The following is a 27539-nucleotide window of genomic DNA, read 5'->3' on the forward strand; positions in this document are numbered from 1 at the left end:
CATGGTAGAAGAAGAATTTTAAAAGAGATGAGGTCAGATTGTGAGACAAAGAAAAGAGACAAGATGATTTTATGGAGTCTTCCGATATCCTTAATAATGTATTAAATCTATAAAATTATGTATAATCTTTATTATGATATATAACTATATTGAGGTTAAAATGAAACATATAACTCATCTTGTTATCTAGTAGAATTATGAATCCCGAAGTTTCATCCTGAAGTTTAAAAAGCAATAACTTTATCAGGAGCCCGTGGCCACGTTGTCAGGATAGGGGTGGTTAAAGAGAGTAGTAGAGGAAAATAATCAGAAAAGTGAAATAGTAAACAGTTCCTATTTACCTACTAAACACTCCAGAATATCTCTAGAAAATATCTTGGAGGTTGCAAATTGGTAGCACTCAGATCCTGTTCAGCCCCCGTACTGTTGACCCATATGGTATTTTAATTAGTTACCAGCATTTAAAATTTGGAGGGTTGTACGAAACTGATCTGTATTTTGAAATTGTCTTTAAAATTCCAAAAATCAGACTCAGATTCTCACGTGGCAACAACTGGTTAGGGCTGGTAGTAGCTCACCATTTAGACAGACCATGCACCCTCCAGTTCACCGTAGTTCCCAGCACTCACAAATTGAGGCCAGGTATTGGTTGGTATTTAGCATTACTCTTGCACTTTTGTCTTATATTTATAATAGTTAAGAGAAAAGTAAAATGTTTCCGATACCAGTATCTCTAATAAAAGCAAAAGCAAAAAAATTTATAGACCACATTATGGAAGAAAAAAACAAAATCTATCTTCCCAAAGATTATGATTTAAGCACTGGCCCTGTACTTCACTCATTTACATATTTAGCTGGCCTATAAGACACTTATGTTTTTTTCAAATAAACTTTGAAGTATAATTTACATATAATAAAATGCACTTGTTCTAACTGTACAGTTTAATGAATTTTGACACATGTATTTTTATACCATGAAACTATCACCACCATTAAGATACAAAATATTTCTATCACCAGGAAGTTCCCTTGTGCTCCATTGCATTCTATAGTGATTCTCCTTCTATCCCACCCTTCTCCCCTACCAACCTTCACCCCTGACTTCAAGTAACCACTGGTCTACTTTCTGTCACTATATATTAGTTTCCTTTGTTCTGGAATTTCATTTATGGAATCATACAGTATGAACTCTTTTGTGTCTGCCTTCTACTCAGAATAACATTTTTGAGATTCACTCATGATGTTGTGTGTATTTGTAGTTCATTTCTTTTTTATTACTGAGGAATTTTTCATTATATGGATGTACCAAGGTTTGTTTATCAACTCTCCTGGATTTTTTTCTAGGTTTTTACTGTTATGAATAAAACTGCTATGAATATTCTTGTAGAAGTCTTTTTGTGGACATTTGTTATCATTTCTCTTCAGTGAATATCTAGGAGTATAATTGTTAGGTTTTATGGTAGGTGTATGTTTAACTCTTTAAGAAACTACTTTTTTCCAAAGTGGTTGCTCTGTTTTACATTTACACCAGCAATGTGTGAGGGTTTCAGTTACTCTATATCCTTGCCAACTCTTGGCATTGAAAATCTTAAATTTTAGCCCTTTTGATGGGTATGTTGTGGTATCTCATTGTGGTTTTAATTTGTATTTTCCTGATAACTAATGACGATGACCATCTTTTTACAAGCTCATTGGCTATATTTATACCTTCTTTTAAAAAATACATAATAGCTTTATGGACATGTAATTCACATACTGTATAATTCACCCATTAAAAGTATATACCTCTCGGGCTTCCCTGGTGGCGCAGTGGTTGAGAGTCCGCCTGCCGATGCAGGGGACACGGGTTCGTGCCCCGGTCCAGGAAGATCCCACATGCCGCGGAGCAACTGGGCCCGTTTGCCATGGCCGCTGAGCCTGCACGTCCGGAGCCTGTGCTCCACAACAGGAGAGGCCACAACAGTGCGAGGCCCGCGTACCGCAAAAAAAAAAAAAAAAAAAAAGTATATGCCTCTCTGTGAATACACTAAAAACCATTGAATTACCATTCAAAGTTAGTATATTCACAGAGAGGTATAATCATCAACACAATCAATTTTAGGAGATTTTAATCCTCCCCCAAAAGGAATCTTGTACCCATTAGCAGTCACTCCCATTCTCTGTCTTTATAGATTTGTCTGTTCTGTATGTGCCATAGAAATGGAATCATACAATATGTGGTCTTTCGTGACTGCTTTCATTTAGCATGTTTTCAAGATTCATCCATATTGCAGCATGTGCATATCTTATATGAAGTATTGATCAAATATTTTGTCAAATTTTTAATTGACTTTCTTTTAAAATATTATAACAGTTCTTCAAATATTTTGGATACAGTCTTTTTTTTTTTTTATGGTATGCGGGCCTCTCACAGTTGTGGCCTCTCCCATTGCGGAGCACAGGCTCCAGGCGCTCAGGCCCAGCAGCCATGGCTCACAGGCCCAGCCGCTCCAAGGCATGTGGGATCCTCCCGGACTGGGACACCAACCCTTGTCCCCTGCATCGGCAGGCGGACTCTCAACCACTGCGCCACCAGGGAAGCCCGATACAGTCTTTTTTAAAGTATATGTATTACAAGTATTTTCTTCTGGTCTGTGGCTTGCTTTGTATGTAAGTTTTTGACCCTTAGAATAACTGTAGGTATGATAGCTCCAAGGCTATGACTTGTCGTTAGACTATTGACAATAGTCTGGAATTCTTTCTTTGCTCAGTAACCTTAGCTCCAGTAATAGGAAAAAGAGGTGCTGAATTTTTATCCTTTAAAAATTTATTTTATTCAGACGAAAAATTGATTTTAAAAGCAGTAAACAAAGTACTCGTAAGGATCAAATTATATTAGTAAGAACCCAGAACTAAAGGTTATCTTAATACCCTAGTAGAACATTCATTTAGGCATGAAAGTCATTGGATATTTTCATTTTCTGTTTTCAGCATGGCTAGAACATAAAAGTTGTTCCTCACCTATTAAACTTATTGAGATATCTACAAACGATCATTTATCACCTTCACAAAAGACTCCACCTCTGTCAAAAGCAGTAACAGACTCGTATTTTTCTGATGAATATGTTGCTGTTGAAAGACCACGAAAAGAAGAAAAGCCAAAGATTGACCTAGAACTAGGTTATAGAATAATCCGAACTAAAGAAAATGAAGATTACTTGGAACTTGACAGCACAGTACCATCTACTGAATCATCTTCCTCTTCCAAAATTCAAGAAGCATCTTTTAAACATGGTAAAAAACAGGAGAATAATTTGGACCTTTTGAATGACTTTATTATGCTGCGAAATAAGTATAAGACTTGCACCTCAAAGACTGAAGTCACAGACAATGATGGAAAAGACGGTGAGTAATTTAATATTTTGGTGTAGGTATGATAGCTTCAAGGACTAAATGTATAATTTATTATAGAAGGTAAAGAAATAAAGCTCTTCAGATAAAACACATTATTCTTCAAAGAAAATGTCATTGATTCATGACACATTATATACGGAGATAGATATGGGATATACAGATATAGATGCAGATATGTATTTTCCAAAAAATTTAAAAGTGCATTTGAACTTTTAAGAAAAGCCACTATTTGTAAAAACTTACTTTCTACAACTTGGTCATACAGATTCATAACATTTCTAACTTTTGCTGATCATTCTGCCATTCTTTTTTCTCTTTTAGCTCACAGTTCTACCTCCATATTTTAACTTGTATTTTAATGTGTACTTAAGAACCTTTTGCCTGTTTGATTGCCTATTACTCTTTTTAACTTTATCAAAGAGTTTCTGTTTGAGTTGTAACTGTTTTACATTCATCGCTTATAAACATATCAAAGTAGTATAATGCGTCATATCATTTCACTTCTGGTAAAAAAATAAAATTCTAGTATTCTAGAATGTGTTTGACACAGCTTACCCAAATGAAATAAGTACAAAAATATTTATTTGTGAGAGTTAGAGTATACCTAGGTCTTACTGTCGTATGTATTGATACTGTTAATGTACATAAGGTCTTGCCCCTGAATAAACTGTAAAATAAGACAAGAAGTAAAATATATACCAGAAATTAGTTTGAGAGTCCAATGAGCTTGCTAACTAAACACCAGAATTGGTCAGAGTACCTACCCAGACCCAGACTATGCTGGACTGGGCCAGGATTCCCTATGGTTGGGGAGCTGCTTGGGAAAAAGTCATGACATAGAAAAGCAGAAAAGAGTGCTTGTTCTTTGTGTGCAGCATGATATGACAGCCTTTTATAGATCTATATAAAGTTATATTACTTTGTCCATCAGTGCATTTTTACAATGAAAAATTCAACAAAAATTCAGAAAAGTATTTAAAGATCTCAGAATTTTGTGACCCTTTATGTTTATATATATTTGTCATAAAGTTTCTTTTTGTGTAATTGTTTGACCGCATTATAACTTACCTTGTTAGGTGACAATTCTATATGTAACAGATCTTTCTAACCAATTTGCACCATAATTCAGAGTATAATTTCTACATGAAAGAATGAGCAAAATATAAAGAATTATCTTATGAATGTGATGCATAAATAGGAATTTTTTAAAGATTTGTTTTTTTCAGGTTTGTGAATGTTTTCAGATTCTATTCATATTTGAGGCCAAAAAACAAACAAAAAAAGGAAACCAATCCAAAATTAGCACTGACACCCTTTTCTGGTTTTCATACTTGTGATGATGTCTTGTAACAAGGTATATTGGCAACAGAAAATGAGAGAAAGCAACAAGAAAGGAGACAAAGATAAAAAGAATATTTTCTTATTTTAAAAGTTAGCCATTAATTAAACAATTAAAGGAATACTGATGTTAGGTGGGAATGCTCTGTACTCCTGATTTTTTCTCTATAGTATTATGTTCCTGGCCTCTTTGCCCTTTAATGTGTTCTCCCCAGAGGCACTGAAATTAATTATCTGTATTGTAAATTTGAAAAAGAATAAATTGGGCATAAGCTTGTAGGAATGAGCTGTCTCACAAGTAACAGGCATTCTCCTCTGCTTCTCTATGTCATGAATCTTTCCCAAGCAGTTCCCCAATAGTGCAGAATCCTAGCCCAGTACAGTATAGTCTGGGGCAGGGTAGGTAACTCTAATTCTGTTGTTTAATTAAAAAGCTCTTTTGACTCTCAAACTAAGCTCCTTTCTCCAACTTAGTTTTTATTAGTAACAGAGGTAATATTTTGATATATATATTTTACTTCTTGTTGATACAGGGGTGAGAAAGAATGCTACAACTTATTAGGCCCCCTCAAAAACTCTAATAATTTGTAGTATTTAATCATAGCTATTTAAATTACTTATAGTTAATAAAAAGTATACTTGAAAATAATAAAAAGCTAGTTTAGGATATTTTACTCTTTTTTTTCACTGTGTATTTAAAGCTCATATATTCAAACGTTTCAAGATGGCAGTGTTTTTCTAAAATTATCTTGTAATCATATTATTAATGGATAACATTGCAATCTAGTTAATATAACTCTAATCATAAATAAATTATATATATATATATATTTTTTTAATCCTCTACAATACTTACAAACGAAGGAAGAAAACTACAGTTATTGAACCTTGTGCGCCAGGCACTAAATCACATATCAGAGATAAATATGATAACGTTGCTGACCATGAGACGCTTACAGTGGACCAGATGCAGATAATTTCCATACAACATCGTCAGTGCCAGGAGACTATGCCAAGTGCTGAGGAAACAAAAAGGAGCGGCACTTTGCTGGCCTGGAAGTAGAGTGGGCAGTGTTTTGGGGTTTTTTTGCGGTACGCGGGCCTCTCACTGCTGTGGCCTCTCCCGTTGCGGAGCACAGGCTCCGGACGCACAGGCTCAGCGGCCATGGCTCACGGGCCCAGCCGCTCCATGGCATGTGGGATCTTCCCGGACCGGGGCACGAACCCGCGTCCCCTGCATCGGCAGGCAGACTCTCAACCACTGCGCCACCAGGGAAGCCCCGAGTGGGCAGTTTTATAAGGCTTCCTGTAGAAAATGCCTGGGAGCTAAAGGGTAAGTAGTAAGAAATGACCTTATTAAGAAAGGATGGAGACAGATAGGGTTTGGGGCATAGGAGAGAATTAGTAACAGAGGAAGGGTCTGTGGACAGTCACAGAGAAATGATGTAGAACAGTATGTGCCCTTTAGGTGTCAGGAATCATCCTTGGTATTTATAACACCTTATAACAATATTTGAAATAGGTATATTAATCAATATTTTACATATGAGGAAACTGAGGCTAGTGTCAGAACTGGGATTGAAACACTGATCTGATGCCAAAGTTCCTTCCTTTATTACCATTCAGCTTCCTACCCAGCACAGTAAGTCCATTGACCTGAATAGTTGCTCAATTTAATACTGATGCATTTCAAAGAATTTTAACAATTATGATCATATTACAAGAGAGCATTTTAATCAACATTAAGTTTCCCTGAACAATGCAAATTAATATTTTTATTAGAACTTCAAGACAAAGAAGAACATTCTTTAACTCTTCAAGAAGAAAATCCTATTGTTTGTACTAATGAAACACTAGAGAAAGCAAACCAGGAAAGGAGAGCAGATAATGTCATTGAAATTCAAGCATCAGGTATGCATTATGCTTTTTAAATACATTCAAATTAAGTAAATTTGAAAGCACTTTCCTGGGTATCTAGGACACACCTTATTTTCCATGTAATTTTCTTCACTTGTTTCAGATATTTCTTCATTCCAGTCCTACTTTCAGGTTATTTCCAAACCTGGAGTGCCTTATTCACTGCCTCTGCCCCTCCCTCCCCATCGCCCTATTCCAGTCCACTAAGTGTTATTTCTTCCTTCATTTAAACTGCTGCTTCCCTACATGCATCAGAGAACAGCAAACTGCAGCTCCTCACTCAGACTTTTCTTCCCAGTCTGGAAAAATGAACTGTTGATGGTTGCCCTCTCCGTTCTCTTACCCACCATCAAGGTGGTGTAAATAAGTTATTATTGATTCCTATACCAATTAAAATTATTTGTTCTGCTGTAAAGAAAAATATTCTTTACATTGACCCCTTAAGAACATCATGCTCACTATTAAAATCGATAAGGAAGTATGACACTAGTTCTTGAATATCATTTCATTCTTTTGGCTAAATTTCATTTATGACCTTTAGATGACAATGCAGATCTTTAAATATTGATATTCTAGTGAAAACTAAAAACAATTTGTCATTGTTATAAATGTGTTCATCTTAAGGTTGTAAGCTAATAGTGGAGGGAGAAGAAAAAAACTGTGATTCTCTTCCTCATACTTGCCCTGCCAAATTAGTCACTGAATAAATCATTTCTAATAAACAAAATAACCATAAAATTATATTAATTCTACAGAGGGTTTTTTTTGTTGTGTTTTTACTAGTTTATTTAGAATAAATACCCTAAAATAAGCCTCTATAGAATCTAATGATTTTTAACTCAGAAAAGAATTTGGATAGAGTTCAGGTTTCCATGAAGTAACATGGATGATTGATTTGTCAAAAAGAACATACCATCCTTATAAAAACACTGCCTTTAATGCTTTTATTTTTGCAGATAGCCAGTGCCAAGCATACTGTCTCCTGGAAGCAGCAGCTTCTCCTATCTTAAAAAAACTTGTATGCCTCTGTACTCTTCCTGCTGCTAACTGGAAATTTGACACTGTCATTTTTGACCAAACAAGGTTCCTCTTAAAACAACAAGAAAAAGTAATAAGTGATGCTATTCACCAAGGTGAGTACAAATAAAAGTCACATTATTTTAAAGGATATAAATTTATGGATTATTAGAAAATGCAGAAATTAGTCATAGATGGAGGCATAACTGTAATTCAGCATATGACACCCACAGACCAATGCTGGAAAATCAGCTAAGCAAGGATAAAAAGGTAAGAAATACAAGTGTCACCTGCTTTTCATGTTTGCTTTATGTCACTTTGATTTTATGAAGACCTACATTAATATCTGTTTTCACTAACTGAAAGAAATCAAAGAGGATTTTCGTTTTTATGAAAAAAGGTATTTGCTTCTTTACTCCATTTCAGCTTACAAAAGGTTTCATAGGAACTCTCTATTTTCAGATAGTGGGGGAAACCTGTATCATCTGGCATTGCTTCTCAGTAAAGCTCCTAGTTGACATATATATTACTTGACAGATTCCTATTGCAGAAACCAAATTAACCCTATTACTGTTAGCATCTGAACCACTTAGGTCCCTCCCAAATAGGTGGGGGGAGGTCAACAAGTAAATTGATTAAAGTCAATCCTGGACTTTTGCTTCTGGCCAAAATGGAATAACAGGGATTGAATTTACCCTCCTTCCAGAAATAACAACAACAAACAAAAAGACAAAGACAAAATAGATGAAACCAGTTTTTAAGATCCTAGACATCAGGCAACGAAGCACAATGATTCCTGAGAGATGGGAGACAAGTGAGGTGAGCCCTACCATTGCCCTAGCTTACTGCCTTGAAAGAAATGCCAGGCCATGGCACAGGGAGAGGTACCAGAGGCAGAGCTCAGGGGACAAATCTGAGTTGAAGAAGCAGAGCTAAGAGTCCAGGGAGACCAAGGCAACTAAAGTTCAAAGGATAGAAGGTTAGGGGCTTCCCTGGTGGCAGAGTGGTTAAGAATCTGCCTGCCAATGCAGGGGACATGGGTTTGAGCCCTGGTCTGGGAAGATCCCACATGCCGCGGAACAACTAAGCCCGTGTGCCACAACTACTGAGCCTGAGCTCTAGAGCCTGCAAGCCACAACTACTGTGCCCACGAGCCACAACTACTGAGCCCACGTGCTACAACTAATGAAGCCTGTGCACCTAGAGCCCGTGCTCTGCAACAAGGAAAGCCACTGCGATGAGAAGCCTGCACACCGCAGTGAAGAGTAGCCCCTGCTCGCCACAACTAGAGAAAGCCCATGCACAGCAATGAAGACCCAATGCAGCTAAAAATAAACAAATTTTTTAAAAAAGGTAGAAGGTTAGAGAGCAGAGAGCTTCACAAGAAGAGTCCTAGAAATTTGCAGAGAGTCTCCCTGAAGTATTCAGCAGAGTACTGATCCAAGAGTATATGTGAGGACAATAGCCAAAACATAGAAACAACCTAAATGCCCACTGACAGATGAATGGATAAAGAAGATGTGGTACATATATACAATGGAATACTACTCAGCCATAAAAAAAGAATGAAATAACGCCATTTGCAGCAACATGGATGGACCTAGAGATTATCATACTAAGTAAAGTAAGTCAGACAGAGAAAGACAAACACCATATGATATCACTTATATGTAGAATCTAAAAGATAACACAAATGAACTTATCTATGAAACAGAAACAGACTCACAGACATAGAGAACAGTCTTGTGGCTGCCAAGGGGGTGGGGTGGGGGAAGGATGGATTAGGAATTTGGGATTAGCAGATGCAAACTATAATATAGAGAATGGGTAAACAACAAGGTCCTAGTGTATAGCACAGGAAACTATATTCAATATCCTGTGATAAACCATAATGGAAAAGAATACAGAAAAAAAAGAAGAACAGCCATCTCAAAAAAAATAAATGTATATGTGAGGAACTAACCTACAAGAGATTGGGAAACAAACCATCTGAAAGGATTAGAGGGAATAGTACTCTGAATTCACACGGGGCAGGAAATAATGTCTGTTCCCACCAGCCAGACGAGAAAATCTCATAGTTCATGGAGTATTGATCACCATACTTAGAGAAGTCTTGTCTCAGTAGTGGGGAATAATTATCCCTAGATTTAGTACTGCTCTGGACCTGCCTAAAAAAATCATAAAAGCAAGACTCAAAGTTATCAAACTATTTCCAAGGAACTTAACTGCATCCCAGAACAAAGCTTAAGACTATTTATATGAATACAGAAATATTTAGCACTAACAAGGTAAAATTCACAATGTTTGACATCTGATCAAAGATTGTCAAGCATAACAAGAGACAGGAAAACACAGCCCATAAGGAGAATAATCAATCAAAACAAACTCAGAGCTGACAAAGATGTTAGAATTATCAGAGAGGACACTGAAACTTATTATAACTGTATTCCATACATTCAATAAGCTAGAGACATAAAAGAGATGCAAATTGTAGTTTTAGAGAATAAACTACAATGCATGAGATGAAAAATACACTGGATGGAGTTAATGGCAGATTAAATATTGCAGAAGAAAAGACTAGCTAACTTGTAAGCATAGCAATAGAAACTATCTAAAATAAAACCCAGGTGGATAAAAGAATAAAAAAGAAGGAAAGAAAAGAGCATAGTGGGCTGTGAAACAACTTCAAATAGCCTTATATACTAGCATTAGAGTTCTCAAAGGAGAGGCAAAAGGGGGTAAACAGATAAAATATTTGAAGAAATAATGACTGAAATTTTGCCAAACTCAGTGAAAACTACAAACCCACAGATCCAAGAAACTCAATGAACCCTAAGCACAAGAAGCATAATAAAGCTACACCAAGGCATATTATAATCAAGTTGCTCAAAACCAGTGATAAAGAGAAAATTGTAGGAGCAGCCAGAAGGAAAAAAATATATGCTGCAAAAGAGAAACAATGACAAGGTTGACATCAAATTTCTTGTCAGAAATAGTGCAAGTGATGTTGAGCATTCTTTCATGTGTTAGAAGAAATGCAAATCGAAACTACAATGAGATATCATCTCACACCAGTCAGAATGGCCATCATCAAAAAATCTAGAAACAATAAATGCTGGAGAGGGTGTGGAGAAAAGGGAACACTCTTGCACTGCTGCTGGGAATGTGAATTGGTACAGCCACTATGGAGAACAGTATGGAGGTTCCTTAAAAAACTACAAATAGAACTACCATATGACCTAGCAATCCCACTACTGGGCATATACCCTGAGAAAACCATAATTCAAAAAGAGTCATGTACCAGAATATTCATTGCAGCACTATTTACAATAGCCAGGAGATGGAAGCAATCTAAGTGTCCATCAACAGATGAATGGATAAAGAAGATGTGGCACATATATACAATGGAATATTACTCAGCCATAAAAAGAAACGAAACTGAGTTATTTGTAGTGAGGTGGATGGACCTAGAGTCTGTCATACAGAGTGAAGTAAGTCAGAAAGAGAAAGACAAATACCGTATGCTAACACATATATATGGAATCTAAGGGAAAAAAAGGTCATGAAGAACCTAGGGGTAAGACGGGAATAAAGACACAGACCTACTAGAGAATGGACTTGAGGATATTGGGAGGGGGAAGGGTAAGCTGTGACAAAGTGAGAGAGTGGCATGGACATATATACACTACCAAATGTAAAATAGATAGCTAGTGGGAAGCAGCCGCATAGCACTGCATAGGGAGATCAGCTCGGTGCTTTGTGACCACCTGGAGGGGTGGGATAGGGAGTGTGGGAGGGAGGGAGACACAAGAGGGAAGAGATATGGGAACACATGTATATGTATAACTGATTCACTTTGTTATAAAGCAGAAACTAACACACAATTGTAAAGCAATTATACTCCAATAAAGATGTTAAAAAAATTTTTTTAAAAATAAAGAAATAGTGCAAGTGAAAAGAAGGTGGAATAATATCTTTAAAATACCTGAAAGAAAAAACCACCAACCTATTCTGTACTAGGCAAAAATACATTACAAAAACAAAGGGGAAATAGAGGTGTTTTCAGACATACAAAAGCTGAAAGAATTCATCGGCTGCGGATCTGCACTGTAAGAAATGTTCTCCCAAAGACAGAGGAAAATGATACCAAATTTGGTTTCTCTGCTCTCTTCTTTTCCCTTCCTGGTCATGATTGACTTGTTTACACAAGTCCTTCCAGGGGCTGGAGGTACTACCCATAACTGGTTTTTCTGTTGCTCCTTGATTCCCAGTGACTACTGATTATTTGCTTTGATCTTCATTGCTTAAATCAATAGTTTTCATACTTTTTTTTTAACATCTTTATTGGAGTATAATTGCTTTACAATGGTGTGTTAGTTTCTGCTTTATAATAAATTAGGCCTGGAATCCGGTCTTCATGGCCGCACTTTTGCATGCAGTAAAATCCAACCTATCATCTTCAATAAGCTTGGAACTACATGGAACGTATTAATTAGATAATTGTCTTGTCCCTATAAGTACCTCTTTTGTTTGAGTCATATCTTTGGACAAATATTCCCAGGTGTCTACCTCCATTTCAATGTATTGCTTTACGTTATGATCCTCCACCTTTATCTAAACCAGTTGGCAAGTTATGAGTTTAATTTTCTTCTTGTTTCATAACTGGGAATCATTGTCCTTCTTCCCACCAAGAGTAGAAATAATGGAACATTCTTTGGAAGCAGCAAAGTATGAACTCTGAGGTTAGCTGTAGGGGTTGGAATGCCAGCTCCATCATTTATACACAAATTGACCTTGGGCAGTTACCTAACCTCGTTAAGACTGTTTTCTCATCCATAAAATCAAGATCATAGTAAACTTGTCTGATAGGGTTATTGTTAGAGATTCAATGAAATAAACAGATTATATACAGCTTGGCACATAGTAAGCACTCAATAATAAATGTTATCTATTATTGTTAAGCATTCTGATATATATTCTAAAATTCTAATGTATATTCTGTCTTTAAATATGTTTTTGCTTACCTAGGTAAAAATGTTGAAAGAGAAATGACATTCAAGTATGCTGCCCTCTTACACCTTTTGGTAACAATTAGAGATGTCCTTTTAACATGTAGCTTGGACACAGCATTGGGTTGGTGTGAAAATTTTTTATTTCCCCTTTTCTTCCTATTGAAATATTTTGTCTGAAATAACGTTTACTTTTCTGAAAAAGATGCACTTTGTAAGAAATTATGTAGTTTTTTTCCTGCATTAAACATTATATATATAGACATAATTATCATGGAATATATATTTTATTCTCCTTATATTCATTAAAAGAAATTTTCTGTAACAACAATCATCACCTAGAAAAATAGGTGTAAGATTCTCTATTCTAGGCCTGAATTACAGACTCCTAATGGCCTTAAGGGATTTGACTGTAATCATTATTATGCACTGCATTTTTTTTCAACATCTTTATTGGAGTATAATTGCTTTACAGTGGTGTGTTAGTTTCTGCTGTATAACAAAGTGAATCAGCTATACATATACATATATCCCCATATCTCCTCCCTCTTGCGTCTCCCTCCCACCCTCCCTATGCCACCGTTCTAGGTGGTCACAAAGCACCGAGCTGATCTCCCTGTGCTATGTGGCTGCTTCCCACTAGCTATCTATTTTACATTTGGTAGTATATATATGTCCATGCCACTCTCTCACTTCGTCCCAGCTTACCCTTCCCCCTCCCCATGTCCTCAAGTCCATTCTCTACATCTGCGTCTTTATTCCTGTCCTGCCCCTAGGTTCATCAGAACCATTTTTTTTTTCAGGCTCCATATATATGTGTTAGCATGCTGTATTTGTTTTTCTCTTTCTGACTTACTTCACTCTGTGTGACAGTCTCTAGGTCCATCTACCTTGCTACAAATAACTCAATTTCGTTTCTTTTTATTATGCACTGCTTTTTAATGTAAGATGACACTTTGACATATACATTTTAGGTTCTCATTGAGTATCTGTGTCTTCGAATCTTTGCTAGATGCAATATAGCTATATAGCAAGATCTTCTGCAATTTCTTTTTTAGTTGTGCATGTAAGTTAGGATATGAATTACTTGAGTATTAAAAATCAAACTATTTTGAATGTATTGAAAATTTTAAATATTTTGGAAATTTTTTCTAAACTATTAAAATCCTTAAAGTATCTGTCTTACTGCATTACTGTTTTAGGCCCCTTATTGCAGGTTGTTTAGACTTGTTTAGTAATGGTATCTTTTTAGGATTATGTTTTATAATTTAAAGTTTCTAGAACCCATTATATACAAAGTGAAAATATTTTTTCTCTGATCTGTGACGCAGACATTTTTTCTTATCTGTGACTCAGACAAATATTATTTCTCTAATCCAAGGTTTGGATAAGTACTGGGCAGCAGCGAGTTACAACTGTACTCCCTCTACATCACTGGGAGTTGTAATACTTGGCCAAGTATTATATTAGTATTATCTGGCCAGGTATTGTAACTAAGTTACAGCTACCTTTAGAAAGCCCAACATGGTGCTTTTCCTTTCTTCTCCAATTAAAGCATTTGAGTGCTGACAAGTTGTCTTGTCTCCATTCCCAGACAACTATAGCCCTAGTTTACAGTATCTGTAGCTAGTATAATGGTGTAGCGTCACATGCTTCTGTTCAGTCACCTGTCTTCATTATAATTTTCAGCTGCCATAGAAGATTGTCAGTCCTACCAACAACTAAGCTAACTATAAAAGCATAATAGTAAGGCAGAATGTCAGAATCTAGAATATTTGGACTTCCAGGGAGAGTACAGTTGTGACTCACTTGTGCTCAATACTTATCAAAATCTTGCATTAGAGAAATAATATTTATGGAGGATTGCTTAAAGTATATTCACCTTTAAGTACTCTATATTTTACCCTAGGATTAAGTGAGACCATTGAGAGCTATATACTTGAACTGAATTGTTTCTGTTCCTCAAAGAAATGCCTTTGCTATATCAAACTTTGGCATTACTATTTGGCTACCTTGAGGAATACTTATAAAAGTAAAATCCTTGTTGGAAAACATAACTTCTTAAACCCTAGGTATACCAAGCCATAATGAGTAACCTTGCTGCCTTGGACACTTTTAGTAGAAGGCTTTCTCACTCCTCTAAACCTCTCAAAATCAAAGAGCAAGTTAGGTTGTCCTCCTTTCTTTCTCTGTGAATAGTGACAGAGGAAGAAAGGTCCATGTGGGTCTGACTGCCTACCCTGGACCCAACATTCTGTATTTTCTCCCAGCTTCCAATTTGCTTCTTCTCCCAAACTAGCAAGGTAATTAGTTTCAAGGTTAAAAGTATAGAGTTTCACTTCTGGGCTTTAACCCAGAAATAAATTCAGTATTGTGTAATGGGTACTGTAGTAGAGATACATAGTAATGGCACAAAGGATGGTGACTGTTACCCTTTCAAGCTGAATTTTTTTTTAAATAAGTAGGAGTTCGCCAAGTAAATAAAATATGAAAGGGTATTGTAGGCAGAATTAAGAGCCCAGAAGAATGACTTAGTGGGTGTATGACAAACAGTTCCATGTGGCTAAATTGAGGAGTACAAGGTGGAAAGCAAAGAGAGCTAAGCCTGAAGAAGTAAGAAAGAGCCAAATCATGAAAAGCCTTTTAAGCTACACAAAAGAGTTCAGTCACTACTCTGTAAATGATAGGGAGCCATTGAAACAGGGAAGCTACCGGATTAGGTTTGTCTTTCAGAAGGCTACGTCTAATGGCAGTATGGAGAATCAGTGGGAAGTTTGGAGATTAGTAAGCAGAAAGAACATAAGTCAGTCTCTAAATTGCCCATCATTCTAGCTGTATTAATATAAAATTATAATTAATATGTACATAGTATAAAAATATGAACATTAACTTTTTGATTTATTATTGTATTTATTGTCCAGATATTCATTGAATACCTGATCTACATAAGTTACTCTACCAGGTGCTCTACTTCAGTAATTCACAAAATTCACTGTGCAGTAGAATCACTGGGAGAAGTTTAACACATAGGAATCCCTGGGACTCAATCTAGATTTCTTGAATTTGAACCTTCAAGGATAGGTCTCAGGATTCTGTGTTTAAAATTGCTTTTAGTGAGTCTGAATTTGGGCACTGCTGTTTTAGCAGCTACATAAATTAATTATGCTTAAATATCATGGATTATGAGAGCTTATAGACTAGTGAGGTTGTTAAGTCGTATACATAAATAACCAGAAATCAAGTGCAAAGCTGTATCGATAGCATACCAAGAAAATCTCAGTGAAATGCATTACCACAGGACTTGCATGTAGGTGTAGATTCTAGGGTTTAGGAAGAAGGCAATAGCATTTAACAAGCCAGAAGGCAGGAAAGGATGAGAAATATTCAGAGAATATGTAGAGTATATCCAGTTATATGGGTATTATGTAGCTTAAAAATAGACATTTGCTACATATTTCTCAGCTTCACTTAAATTTAAGGTTTTCATTAGTTTCTATCTTTGATCAAAATCAGAAAAGTAGTAAAGGGAAATTTAACTGTCTCTGCTATGACCCTTATTTCCTTTTAGGTTTTTACCATGCAGTTTCTAAAAGAACAAAAAGACATGCTTTTTTTCCCACTTTTGTTTTTAACAGGATATTTGTCAAATGCAAAAGATATCTACAAAAGCATTTTAGGCTCCTATTTGGATGACATTTGGCGACAACTGGAGATTGTACAGTTTATTAGGGAAAAAAAGCCTGAAACCAGCTACAAGATACAAGAATTGCAATGTCAGATACTAAATTGGATGCAAAGTGGACAGCAAATTAAGGTAAGTACTGAAATAAAGCAGATAACAGCAATCAGCTTATATAAGAATTGGATGTAAGATAAATTTTTGCATTTAATTTGAAATTATGAAATAGTATAGTATATACTGTTTGGTCCCTTGACAGTTTTCTCCTTGAGTAAGTTAACAGGACAGAATCAGACCCAGAGAAAGGATCATTGGCATCATTATTTATATGTCTTGAATTTTTTTAATACTTCAATTTTTATTATACATAGTTTTCTGTGGATTAATCCTTTAAATCTCAAAAATTTTGTTTTCTACTTGTAAGTTCATGAACACATACCAACAATAGAACTACAATAATTAATTTTTAGATATTGAGCCAGAATCTCATCTTATATAATTCTAAAAAAAAAGCACTTGTTTATTTCTTGGATTATGTTGGGAATTTTTTGCCCACTCTACATCAAGCATTGAACAAAGTTTGCATAAGTAAAGATTTAAGAGAAAATACTTTAAAAAATATTTTCAAGCAGAAAAGCATCTCAAAATCTTTACACTAAATCTGGAAACAAATTTGGCCTTTTTCTTCGTTTTCCTCTGTCCCTGCTGGGGATATTCTTATCCCCAACTCTATGGTTACTTGGGTAACTTGCCTGTCATTAAAACAAATTAAATCAATCAGTAAGAAATTTAAAATTGGGGAGGGATGTCAGCATCATGGCAGGAAGAGATGCTCTCTCGGCTCTCCCCTTCAATCTGCAACCAGGAAAACATCCACAACTCAACAAAGGGGCCTTTGCCTAACACCAGGACACTGGAGAGTTCCACCCATCTGTACCTGTAAAGATAGGTGGAATGGAACCCATAGAAGAGGCAGAACTGGAGGATCAGCATAGGCAGTGCCTGCAATTTTGGACCCTGGGCTGTAGCAGCTGAACCCCAGTCCAGAGAACCCAGTAGCAGCGAGGGCGGCATCCCACATGACCCCAGCCTCCCACTTGCACTGGTACCCACAGCCACAGATAGCTGGAGCAGCCGTGGCATGAGGCCTGTGACCCTGTCCCTCCAGCTCAGAGCCACCCACAGCTCTGGCGCCCCACCCTCCATCAGCAGTGGGTGAGCCCAGAAACCCAAGAGCACCAGAAAAGGAACGGCACACATGACCCCAGTTCCTCCTCCCGGCCTTCCTGCTCCTCCTGCAGTGGCAGAGCCTGTGACTCAGGGATCCCAAATGAGGCCACCATCCTAGTACTCAGGCAGTGACATCAATAACACCAGAAACAGCAAGGCACCAACAACCCCAGAGGCACAAGCAGTGACAACAAATGCTTTGGGTGACCCCTCTGATGTAGACACGGAGGGTAGAAAGTGCCAATACCCAAACACAACCAGAGGCAGCGCAGGTAAGAGAAAACAATGTGCTATAGTGCCACCTACTGGAAAATAAGAGAAAGGCTTCTATTTACAATGGAGAAAAGACAGCCTCTTCAGTAAGTGGTGCTGGGAAAACTGGACAGCTATATGCTAAAGAATGAAACTAGAACATTTCCTAACACCATACACAAAAATAAATTCAAAATGGATTAAAGACCTAAATGTAAGGCCGGATACTGTAAAACTCTTAGAGGAAAACATAGGCAGAACACTCTTTGACATAAATCTCAGCAAGATCTTTTTTGATCCACCTCCTAGACTAAGGAAAATAAAAACAAAAATAAACAAATGGGATCTAATTAAACTTAAAAGCTTTTACACAGCAAAGGAAACCATAAACAAAACAAAAAGACAACCCTTAAAATGGGAGAAAATATTTGCAAATGAAGCAGCCGACAAGAGATTAATCTCCAAAATATACAAATAGCTCATGCAACTCAATATCAAAAAAACAAACAACCCAATCAAAAAATGAGCAGAAGATATAAATAGACATTTCTCCGAAGAAGACATACAGATGACCAAAAAGCACATGAAAAGATGTTCAACATCACTAATTAGGGACTTCCCTGGTAGTCCAGTGGTAAAGAATCCACCTTACAATGCAAGGGACAAAGGTTCAAAGCCTGGTCAGGGAACTAAGATCCCACATGCCGCGGGGCAGCTAAGCCCGCGTGCCACAACTACTGAGCTCACACGACTCAACTAGAGAGCCTGCAGGCCCCAAATTACAGACCCCACGCACTCTGGAACCTGTGCGCCACAACTAGAGAAGAGAAAACTAGCGAGAAGCCCATGCGCTGCAACAAAGAGCCCGAAGTGCTGCAACTAAGACCCAATGCAGCCAAAAATAAATTAAATAAATAAATAATAAATAAGTCTTTAAAAAATTCACTAATTATTAGAGAAATGCAGATCAAAACTACAATGAGGTATCACCTCACACGGGTCAGAATGGCCATGATCAAAAGATCTACAGGGCTTCCCTGGTGGCGCAGTGGTTGAGAGTCCACCTGCCGATGCAGGGGACACGGGTTCGTGCCCTGGTCCGGGAAGATCCCACATGCCGTGGAGTGGCTAGGCCCGTGAGCCATGGCCGCTGAGCCTGTGCGTCCAGAGCCTGTGCTCCGCAAAGGGAGAGGCCACAACAGTGAGAGGCCCGCGTACCGCAAAAAAAAAAAAAAAAAAAAAGATCTACAAACAGTAAATGCTGGAGAGGGTGTGGAGAAAAGGGAACCCTCCTACACTGTTGGTGGGAATGTAAAGGGGTACAGCCAGTATGGAGAACAGTATGGAGGTTCCTTAAAAAACTAAAAATAGAACTACCATACAACCCAGCAATCCCACTCCTGGGCATATACCCAGAGAAAACCATAATTCGAAAAGATACATGCACCCCAGTGTTCATTGCAACGCTATTTACAGTAGCCAGGACATGGAAGCAATCTAAATGTCCATCAACAGAGGAATAGATAAAGGAGATGTGGCACATATATACAATGGAATATTACTCAGCCATAAAAAAGAACAAAATAATGCCATTTGCAGCAACATGGATGGACCTAGAGATTGTCGTTCTGAGTGAAGTAAGTCAAACACAGAAAGACAAATATATGATACCACTTATATGTGGAATCTAAAAAAATGGTATAAATGAACTTAGTTACAAAACAGAAATAGAGTCACAGATGTAGAAAACAAACATGGTTAACAGGGGATAAGGGAGGAGGGATAAATTGGAAGATTGGGATTGACATATACTCACTACTATATATAAAATAGGCAACTAATAATAACCTACTGTATAGCACAGGGAACTCTACTCAATATGTTGTGATGGCCTATACGGGAAAAGAATCTAAAAAAAGAATGGATATATGTATATGTATAACTGATTCACTTTGCTGTATAACTGAAGCTAATACAACATTGTAAATCTAGTATACCTCAATGAAAATTTAAAAAAGAAAGAAAGGAATAGAAAAGATGGTTTGGAATTTGGAGCATGGCCAGGCCAGGAGTGCAATTTCTCTGGAATCCTCTGCCCCAGTCCCAGAGGATGCATTAGGTTTAATGCAGAAAAATGACTGACAAATTACTATGTCACTGAGGGTAAAATTTTTATTTTTTGCTTCTTGCTTTCACCCATCCAATAATTGTATCGACCTAAACAGTAAAGATATTGCTATTGTCTTCTTTATTGCAGCACCTCTGAAAAGGGAACTGCTGTGTCTCAGTAGATTTTTTTTGCTGGATAAATCTTCCTTGTGATAAATAAATCTCCTAACAGGGTCTTATGTTTTTTTAGAAAAAGAGAACGGCTTCTAGTTTATAACTTGTTGGTTCATTAAAATCAAGTAGAAAAAATTATTTTTACCTAAAGAAGAAAGGTGTTCGCTACTTCAGATGTGTCAGCTGAGGAACTACTTATCCGGCACCATGAAGAACCACAGCAACACTGTATCACAAAAACAAAATGACAATTCATCAGAAATCAAACTTAAAGTCATGGAATATTGCAATCTAACTGATAGAGAATTCAAAATAGCTATCATGAAGAAACAACAAGCTACAAGAAAACTCAGAAAGGCAGTTCAATGAGCTCAGGAGTAAAATTAATGAACAGAAGGAATACTTTACCAAAGAGACTGAAACTAAAAAAGAACCAAACAGAAATTCTGAAGCTGAAGAGCTCAATAAATGAGATTGAGAATTCATTAGAAAGCACTGGAAACAGAGAAGACCATATGGAAGAAAGAATTATTGAGCTCAAATTCAGAAATCTAGAGATGGTACAGGTAGAAGAGGAAAAAGAATTAAGATATAAAAAAGGGGGAAATTTTATGAGCGTTATCTGACTCTTTTAGGAAGGGCAACATTAGGGTAATGGTTATCCCAGAAGAAGAAGAAACAGAGAAGGTAGCAGAGAGTTTATTTAAAGAAATAACAGCTGAGGACTTCGCAAACCTGGGGGAGGAACTGGATATACAAGTCTATGAAGCTACAAGAACACCTAATCGCCTCAATGCAAAAAGATCTTCTCCAAGACACTGTCAAAAGTCAATGAAAGGGCTTCCCTGGTGGCGCAGTGGTTGAGAGTCCGCCTGCCGATGCAGGGGACGCAGGTTCGTGCCCCGGTCCAGGAAGATCCCACATGCCGCGGAGCAGCTAGGCCCGTGAGCCATGGCCGCTGAGCCTGCGCGTCTGGAGCCTGTGCTCCGCAATGGAAGAGGCCACAGCAGTGAGAGACCTGCATACCGGAAAAAAATAAAAAATCAATGAAAAAGAATTTTAAATGCAGTCAGTGAAAAAAGGATGCAACCTACAAAGGAATCCCTATTAGCAGATCAGCAGATTTCTCAGCAGAAGCTCAACAGGCCAGGAGGGAGTGGAATGACATTCTCAAAATACTGAAAGATAAAAACTGTCATCCAAGAATACTCTATCCAACAAAGTTATCATTCAGATACGAAGGAGAAATAAGGGCTTTCCCAGACAAACAAAAGCTGAGGGATTTTTATCAACGCTAGACCTGCCTTATAAGAAATGTTGAAAGGAGCTCTGCTGCCAGAAAAAAAAGGCAAAAGTACACAAAACTTTAAGGTGATAAATAGATGAACAGAATCAGAAAATTGCAACTCTGTATCAGAATCGGTTTTTAAATACTTTATTACAACATAAAGGTTAAAGGGAGAAATATCAGGAAAAAAACAATAGCCACTTCAATTTGGTAACAAATGTAATATAAAAAGGAATAATTTGAGACAAGAAAAACATAAAAGGGGAAGAGGAAAAGAAGGGAACCCATATAGGCAAATGAAGATAAGATACTATCAGCAGAAATAGGACTATTTTATCTATGATACATTTCACACAAACCTCTTGGTAACCACCAAGCATAAATCTAAAACAGAGACACAAAACATAAAAAAAAGAGGAAACTGAGAAAAACATCATAGAAAACTACCAAACCAAAATGGCAGACAGAAACACAGGAAAAGGAAACAATGGAGATATAGAACAACCAGAAAACAAAATATAGAATGGCAGTACTCATCTATCAATAATCACCCTAAGTGTAAATGGATTGGATTCACCAATCAAAAGACACAAAGTGACTGGATGGATTAAAAAACAAGAGCCAAGTATATGCTGCCTCTGGGAGACTCGCTTCAGCTCTAAAGACAAACATAGGCTCAAAGTGAAGTGATAGAAGATGATACTCCAAACAAACGACAGCCAAAAGAAAGCAGATGTAGCCGTACTCATATCAGACAAAATACACGTTAAGCTAAAAAAAGGTAACAAGGGACAAGGAAGGACATTATATTCTGATAAAGGGGATAATTCATCAAAAAGACATAATAGTAAAACAAACAACAAAAAAAGACATAATAGTAATATCTATGCACCTAACATAGGAGCACCAAAATATATAAAGCAATTATTAACAGACCTAAAGGGAGAAATTGGTGCAACACAATAATAGGAGGTGACTTTAACACCCCAATTACATTAATAGATAGATCATCCAGACAGAAAGTCAACAAGGAAACAGTGGTCTTAAATGAAACATTAAACCGGATGGATTTGATAGATTGGTATAGGACATTCCATCCAACTGCAACAAAATACACATTCTTCTCAAGCACACATGGAACTTTCTCAGGGGTAAACCGTATGTTGGGACACAAAACAAGTCTCAATAAATTTAAGAAGATTGAAATCATATCAAGCATCTTTTCTGACCACAACACTATGAGACTATAAGAAGATAGCTGAAAATATCACAGATATGTGGAGACTGAACAACATGCTACTGAGCAACTATTGGGTCAATGAAGAAATCAAAGGAGAATTTTTAAAATACCTTAAGACAAATGAAAATGAAAATACAACATACCAAAATCTATGGGATGCAGCAAAAGCAGTACTAAGAGGGAAGTTTATATCAATACAAGCCTATCTCAAGAAACAAGAAAGTCTCAAATAAATCATCTAACCTTACACCTAAAGGAACTAGAAAAAAAACAAATGAAGCCCAAAGTCAGTAGAAGGAAGGAAATAATAAAGATCAGAGCAAAAATAAATAAAATAGAGACTAAAAAGACAATAGAAGAGATCAGCGAAACTAAGAGTTGGCTCTTTGAAAAGGTAAATAAAAATGACAAACCTTTAACCAGACTCACTAAGAAAAAAAAAGAGAAGGCTCTGATAAATAAAATTAGAAAATAAAGGAGAAAAATAACAATGGATACCACAAAAATACAAAGATTGTAAGAGAATATTCTGAATAGTTAGTAACCAACAAAGTGGACAACCTAGAAGAAATGAAGAAATTCTTAGAATCATGTAACCTTCCAAGACTGAATTATGAAGAAATGGAAAAATTAATAGACCAGTTTCTAGTAAAGAGATTAAAACAGTGATGAAAAAAAAACCTCCTAAAAAACAAAAGCCCAGAATCAGATGGCTTCACAAGTGAATTCTACCGAACATTCAAAGAAGAATTAATATCCATCCTTCTCAAACTCTTCCAAAATATTGAAGAGGAGGGAACACTTTCTAACTCATTTTACAAGGCCAGCATTACCCTGATACCAAGTCCAGACAAAAACAATACAAAAAATATACATTACTGACCAATATCTCTGATGAATATAGATGCAAAAATCCTGAACAAAATATTAGCAAACCAAATACAATACATTAAAACGTTCATATAGCATTATCAAGTAGGATTTATTCCTGGGATGCAAAGATGGTTCAATATTCTCAAACCAGTGTGATACATCTTAGCAAAATGAAAGATAAAAAACATATGGTCATCTCAATAGATGCAGAAAAAGCATTTGACTAGATGCAACACCTATTTATGATAAAAAAAAAACTCTCAATGAAATGGGTGTAGAAGGAGTGTATCTCAGCATGATAGAGGCCATATATGACAAACCCACAGCTAACATCATACTCAATGGTGAAAAGCTGAAAACTGTCCCTCTAAAATCAGGAACAAGACAAGGATGCCCACTCTCACCACTATTATTCAATATAGTATTAGAAATTATAGCCAGAGCAATTAGGTAGAAAAAGAAATAAAATGCATCCAAATTGGAAAGGAAAAAGTAAAACTGTCACTGTTGCAGGTGACATGATTTTACGTGTAGAAAACCCTAAAGACTCCACCAAAAAACTATGAGAAATAACAAAACCAATACAGTAAAGTTGCAGGGTACAAAATCAACATATAAAAATCTATTGTGGGCTTCCCTGGTGGCACAGTGGTTGAGAGTCCACCTGCCGATGCAGGGGACATGGGTTCGTGCCCCAGTCTGGGAAGATCCCACATGCCGCAGAGCGGCTAGGCCTGTGAGCCATGGCCGCTGAGCCTGCGCGTCCAGAGCCTGTGCTTCGCAACGGGAGAGGCCACAAAAGTGAGAGGCCCGCGTAGCGCAAAAAAAAAAAAAATCTATTGCATTTCTATATGCTAAAAATGAGCTAGCAGAAAGAGAAATTAAGAAGACAATCCCATTTACAATCACAACAAAAAGAACAAAAAATACCTAGGAATAAATTTAACCAAGGAGGTAAAAGACCTGTACACTGAAAAGTATAAGATATTGTTGAAGGAAATTAAAGATGCAAATAAATGGAAAGATATTCCATGCCCATGGATTGGAAGAATTAACATTGTTGAAATGTCCATATTACCTAAAACAATCTACATATTCAATGCAATCCCTATCAAAATCCCAAGGACATTTTTCCACAGAAATAGAACAAAAAATCCTAAAATTTATATGGAACCACAAAAGACCATAACTAGTCAAAGCAATCCTGAGAAAAAAGAACAAAGCTGGAGGCACCACAGTCCCTGATTTCAAACTACATTACAAAGCTATAGTAATCAAAAGAGCATGGTATTGGCAGAAAAACAGATACATAGATCAGTGGAACAGAATTGAGAGCCCAGAAATAAACCCACACATATATGGACAATTAATTTACAACAAAGGAACAAAGAAGAAACAATAGAGAAAGGATAGTCTCTTCAGTAAATGGTGTTGGGAAAACTGGACAGCCACATACAAAAAAAAAAGTAGACCACTGTCTCACACCATACACAAAAATCAACTCAAAATGGATTAAGGATTGGAATGTAAGACCTGAAACGATAAAACATAGGCAGTACACTCTTTGACATCAGTCTGAGCAATATCTTTCTGGTTATGTCTCCTCAGGCAAGGGAAACAAAAGCAAAAATAAACAAATGGGACTACATCAAACTAAAAAGCTTCTGCACAGCAAAGAAAATCATCATCAAAATGAAGAGACAGCTTATTGAATAGGAGAAAATATTTGCAAATTACTATATTCAATAAGGTGTTAATATCCAAAATATATAAAGAACTCATACTACTCAACAACAACTACAAAAAAATTTAAAAATGGGCAGAGGAGCTTCATAGACATTTTCCCAAAAAAGACATACAGATGGCCAGTAGGCACATGAAGAGATGTTCAACATCACTAATTGTTAGGGAAATGCAAATCAAAACCACAATGAGATATCACATCACACCTATCATAATGGCTATTATCAAAAAGGCAAGAAATAATAAATATTGGTGAGGATTTGGAGAAAAGGGAACCCTCATACACTGTTGGTGAGAACATAAGTTGGTGCAGCCACTATGGAAAACAGTATAGAGATGCCTCAAAAAATTAAGAATGGAACTCCCATATGAACCATCTACCCCACTTCCGGGTATTTGACCAAAGAATACAAAAACACTAGTTTGAAAAGATACACCCTTATGTTCATGCAGCATTATTTACAATAGCCAAGATACGGAAACAACCTATGGTTGATTTGTTATCTCCACCCTGCACGCCCCCAAAACTGTAATGGTAAGTAGGAAAGTATAGCAGCAAATCGTTGGTTTTCTCCAGCAATTCAAACCTGCCTGGGTTAAATTTAACACTTACAGTACAGGCAGAGACAACTTATATATAGTCACCTATATTGGAATTCTTGAGGAATACTAAGAATGCCCTACTCCAAAATACTTTCCTCATTAATATTTGATCTTACCAGAATTTATTCCTTTGTGTTCAAGCACTGATATCTTTTGCAACACAAATATTTACTTTGCCACCTTATTGTCGTTAGTTTCATGTAACCAATTAAGTTTGTTATTTTTGTCACTGTAGCAAAAGAATATGAAAAAGAATAATCATTCAGATATACATGTATATGAAATTCTTATTTTTGAACAGGTGCTGATTATAATAAGAATGGATTCAGATGGTGAAAAACATTTACTCATTAAAATCCTTAACGAAATAGAAGGTAGGGAGTTTTAAATTATGCTTCATTTGATAACAAATGCTTGAATATATAAAAATGTACTGATCTAACCAAGTTTTTAATTAAGATATGATTAACACACCATAAAATTCATACTTTAAAAATATATAATTCAGTGGGATCTAATCAGTTTTTAAATCAATGTGGACTATATTAGTCTGCAATATAAATATACTACAATGTACTTACATGTACATTATCATTACTGTTAATTATTATTACCAATTGACACCTTTTATTGTCTACTAATCGCTAATATTATGGACTACTTACAACTCTATGAATAGGTTTTATTAAGTCAGTTTTTACAAATGAAGAAACTAAAATTCATAAAAGTGATGTATCACGCCAAAATCACAGGTAGTAAGTGAGGGAATCAGGATTTGAACCTAAGTCTTTCTTGTTCCAGGGTCATTTGTCAACTCTTCTACCCACTACTGCCCCCTCTGCCAACCCTTTCCACCTTGTGCTGTGGAACCCATTGCTAAGATGTAAACTTTTCTCCTTCTTCATCCCCTTTTCTTAAGTGAAACCCAACTTTCCCTAGATGATAATGCTTCCCCTGTATCCCTTTCATATAGAAGCTGATAATTTTCTCTCTCTATATATAGGGATGAGAAGGCCATTTCTTGCTTTCCATTATCCTTTCCAAAACTTTATTCCTCTGTCCTTTGAGGCTATGCCATATTGCCATGTCATTCTCTACTACCCCACAATCATCCATGGACAGTTTTGCACCTGATTCATGGTACTCTCTTTATTCCTGGTCCTGCCATTATCCTAGGTGTCTTTAATGTGAATGATTCATTCAATACCCTGACCTTTTAGTTTCGTTGGCCTTCACAACAAATATGATATTCACTCCTTCACTTTGCTATCGACCTTGTGATAATACACAACTGTCCTGCCTCTAAACTTTAAACTCTGATACATTGTTCTCTGTCTACAGCTACCTCTAGCTCTTTCATGATCTTCAGCATTCTAGAGATTTATAAATTGTCAACTCCTTTTTTCATTTTTTTCTCCTTCCAGAATTGGGGATGGCCATCACTTTAATCAGTCTTGTTCTTCTATTGTATTGATACCTTCCATTTAAACTTCAGCCCTCAATCAATCAAGATTTAATCTCTCTATTCCTACACCTGAGCTGCTGGGCATTACTGGAGAAAATCAGATAGATTGGTACCACTACAAAATCAGGTTCTCTGAACTTATAAGGGCTTTTAATAATTCTTAACAATCTTTCTATATGTTCTTAGTTCCCATTCCTATCATACTAATG

The 27539-nt window shown here is 36.5% G+C and overlaps 1 protein-coding gene across 1 annotated transcript in view; it reads left to right on the top strand.

Moving 5' to 3' along the window:
• SHOC1 (shortage in chiasmata 1) overlaps window positions 1-27539 on the top strand; it is an 88564-nt gene that overhangs the window by 36844 nt on the left and 24181 nt on the right. Inside the window, exons 12-17 of the mRNA XM_060013333.1 lie at window positions 2971-3384; window positions 6523-6642; window positions 7605-7781; window positions 12694-12798; window positions 16310-16488; window positions 26167-26239. Coding sequence (XP_059869316.1) covers window positions 2971-3384; window positions 6523-6642; window positions 7605-7781; window positions 12694-12798; window positions 16310-16488; window positions 26167-26239 — 1068 coding nt within the window. The remainder of the gene's footprint in view (window positions 1-2970; window positions 3385-6522; window positions 6643-7604; window positions 7782-12693; window positions 12799-16309; window positions 16489-26166; window positions 26240-27539) is intronic.

Source organism: Delphinus delphis, chromosome 6 (assembly GCF_949987515.2).
Source record: "Delphinus delphis chromosome 6, mDelDel1.2, whole genome shotgun sequence".
NCBI lineage: Eukaryota > Metazoa > Chordata > Mammalia > Artiodactyla > Delphinidae > Delphinus > Delphinus delphis.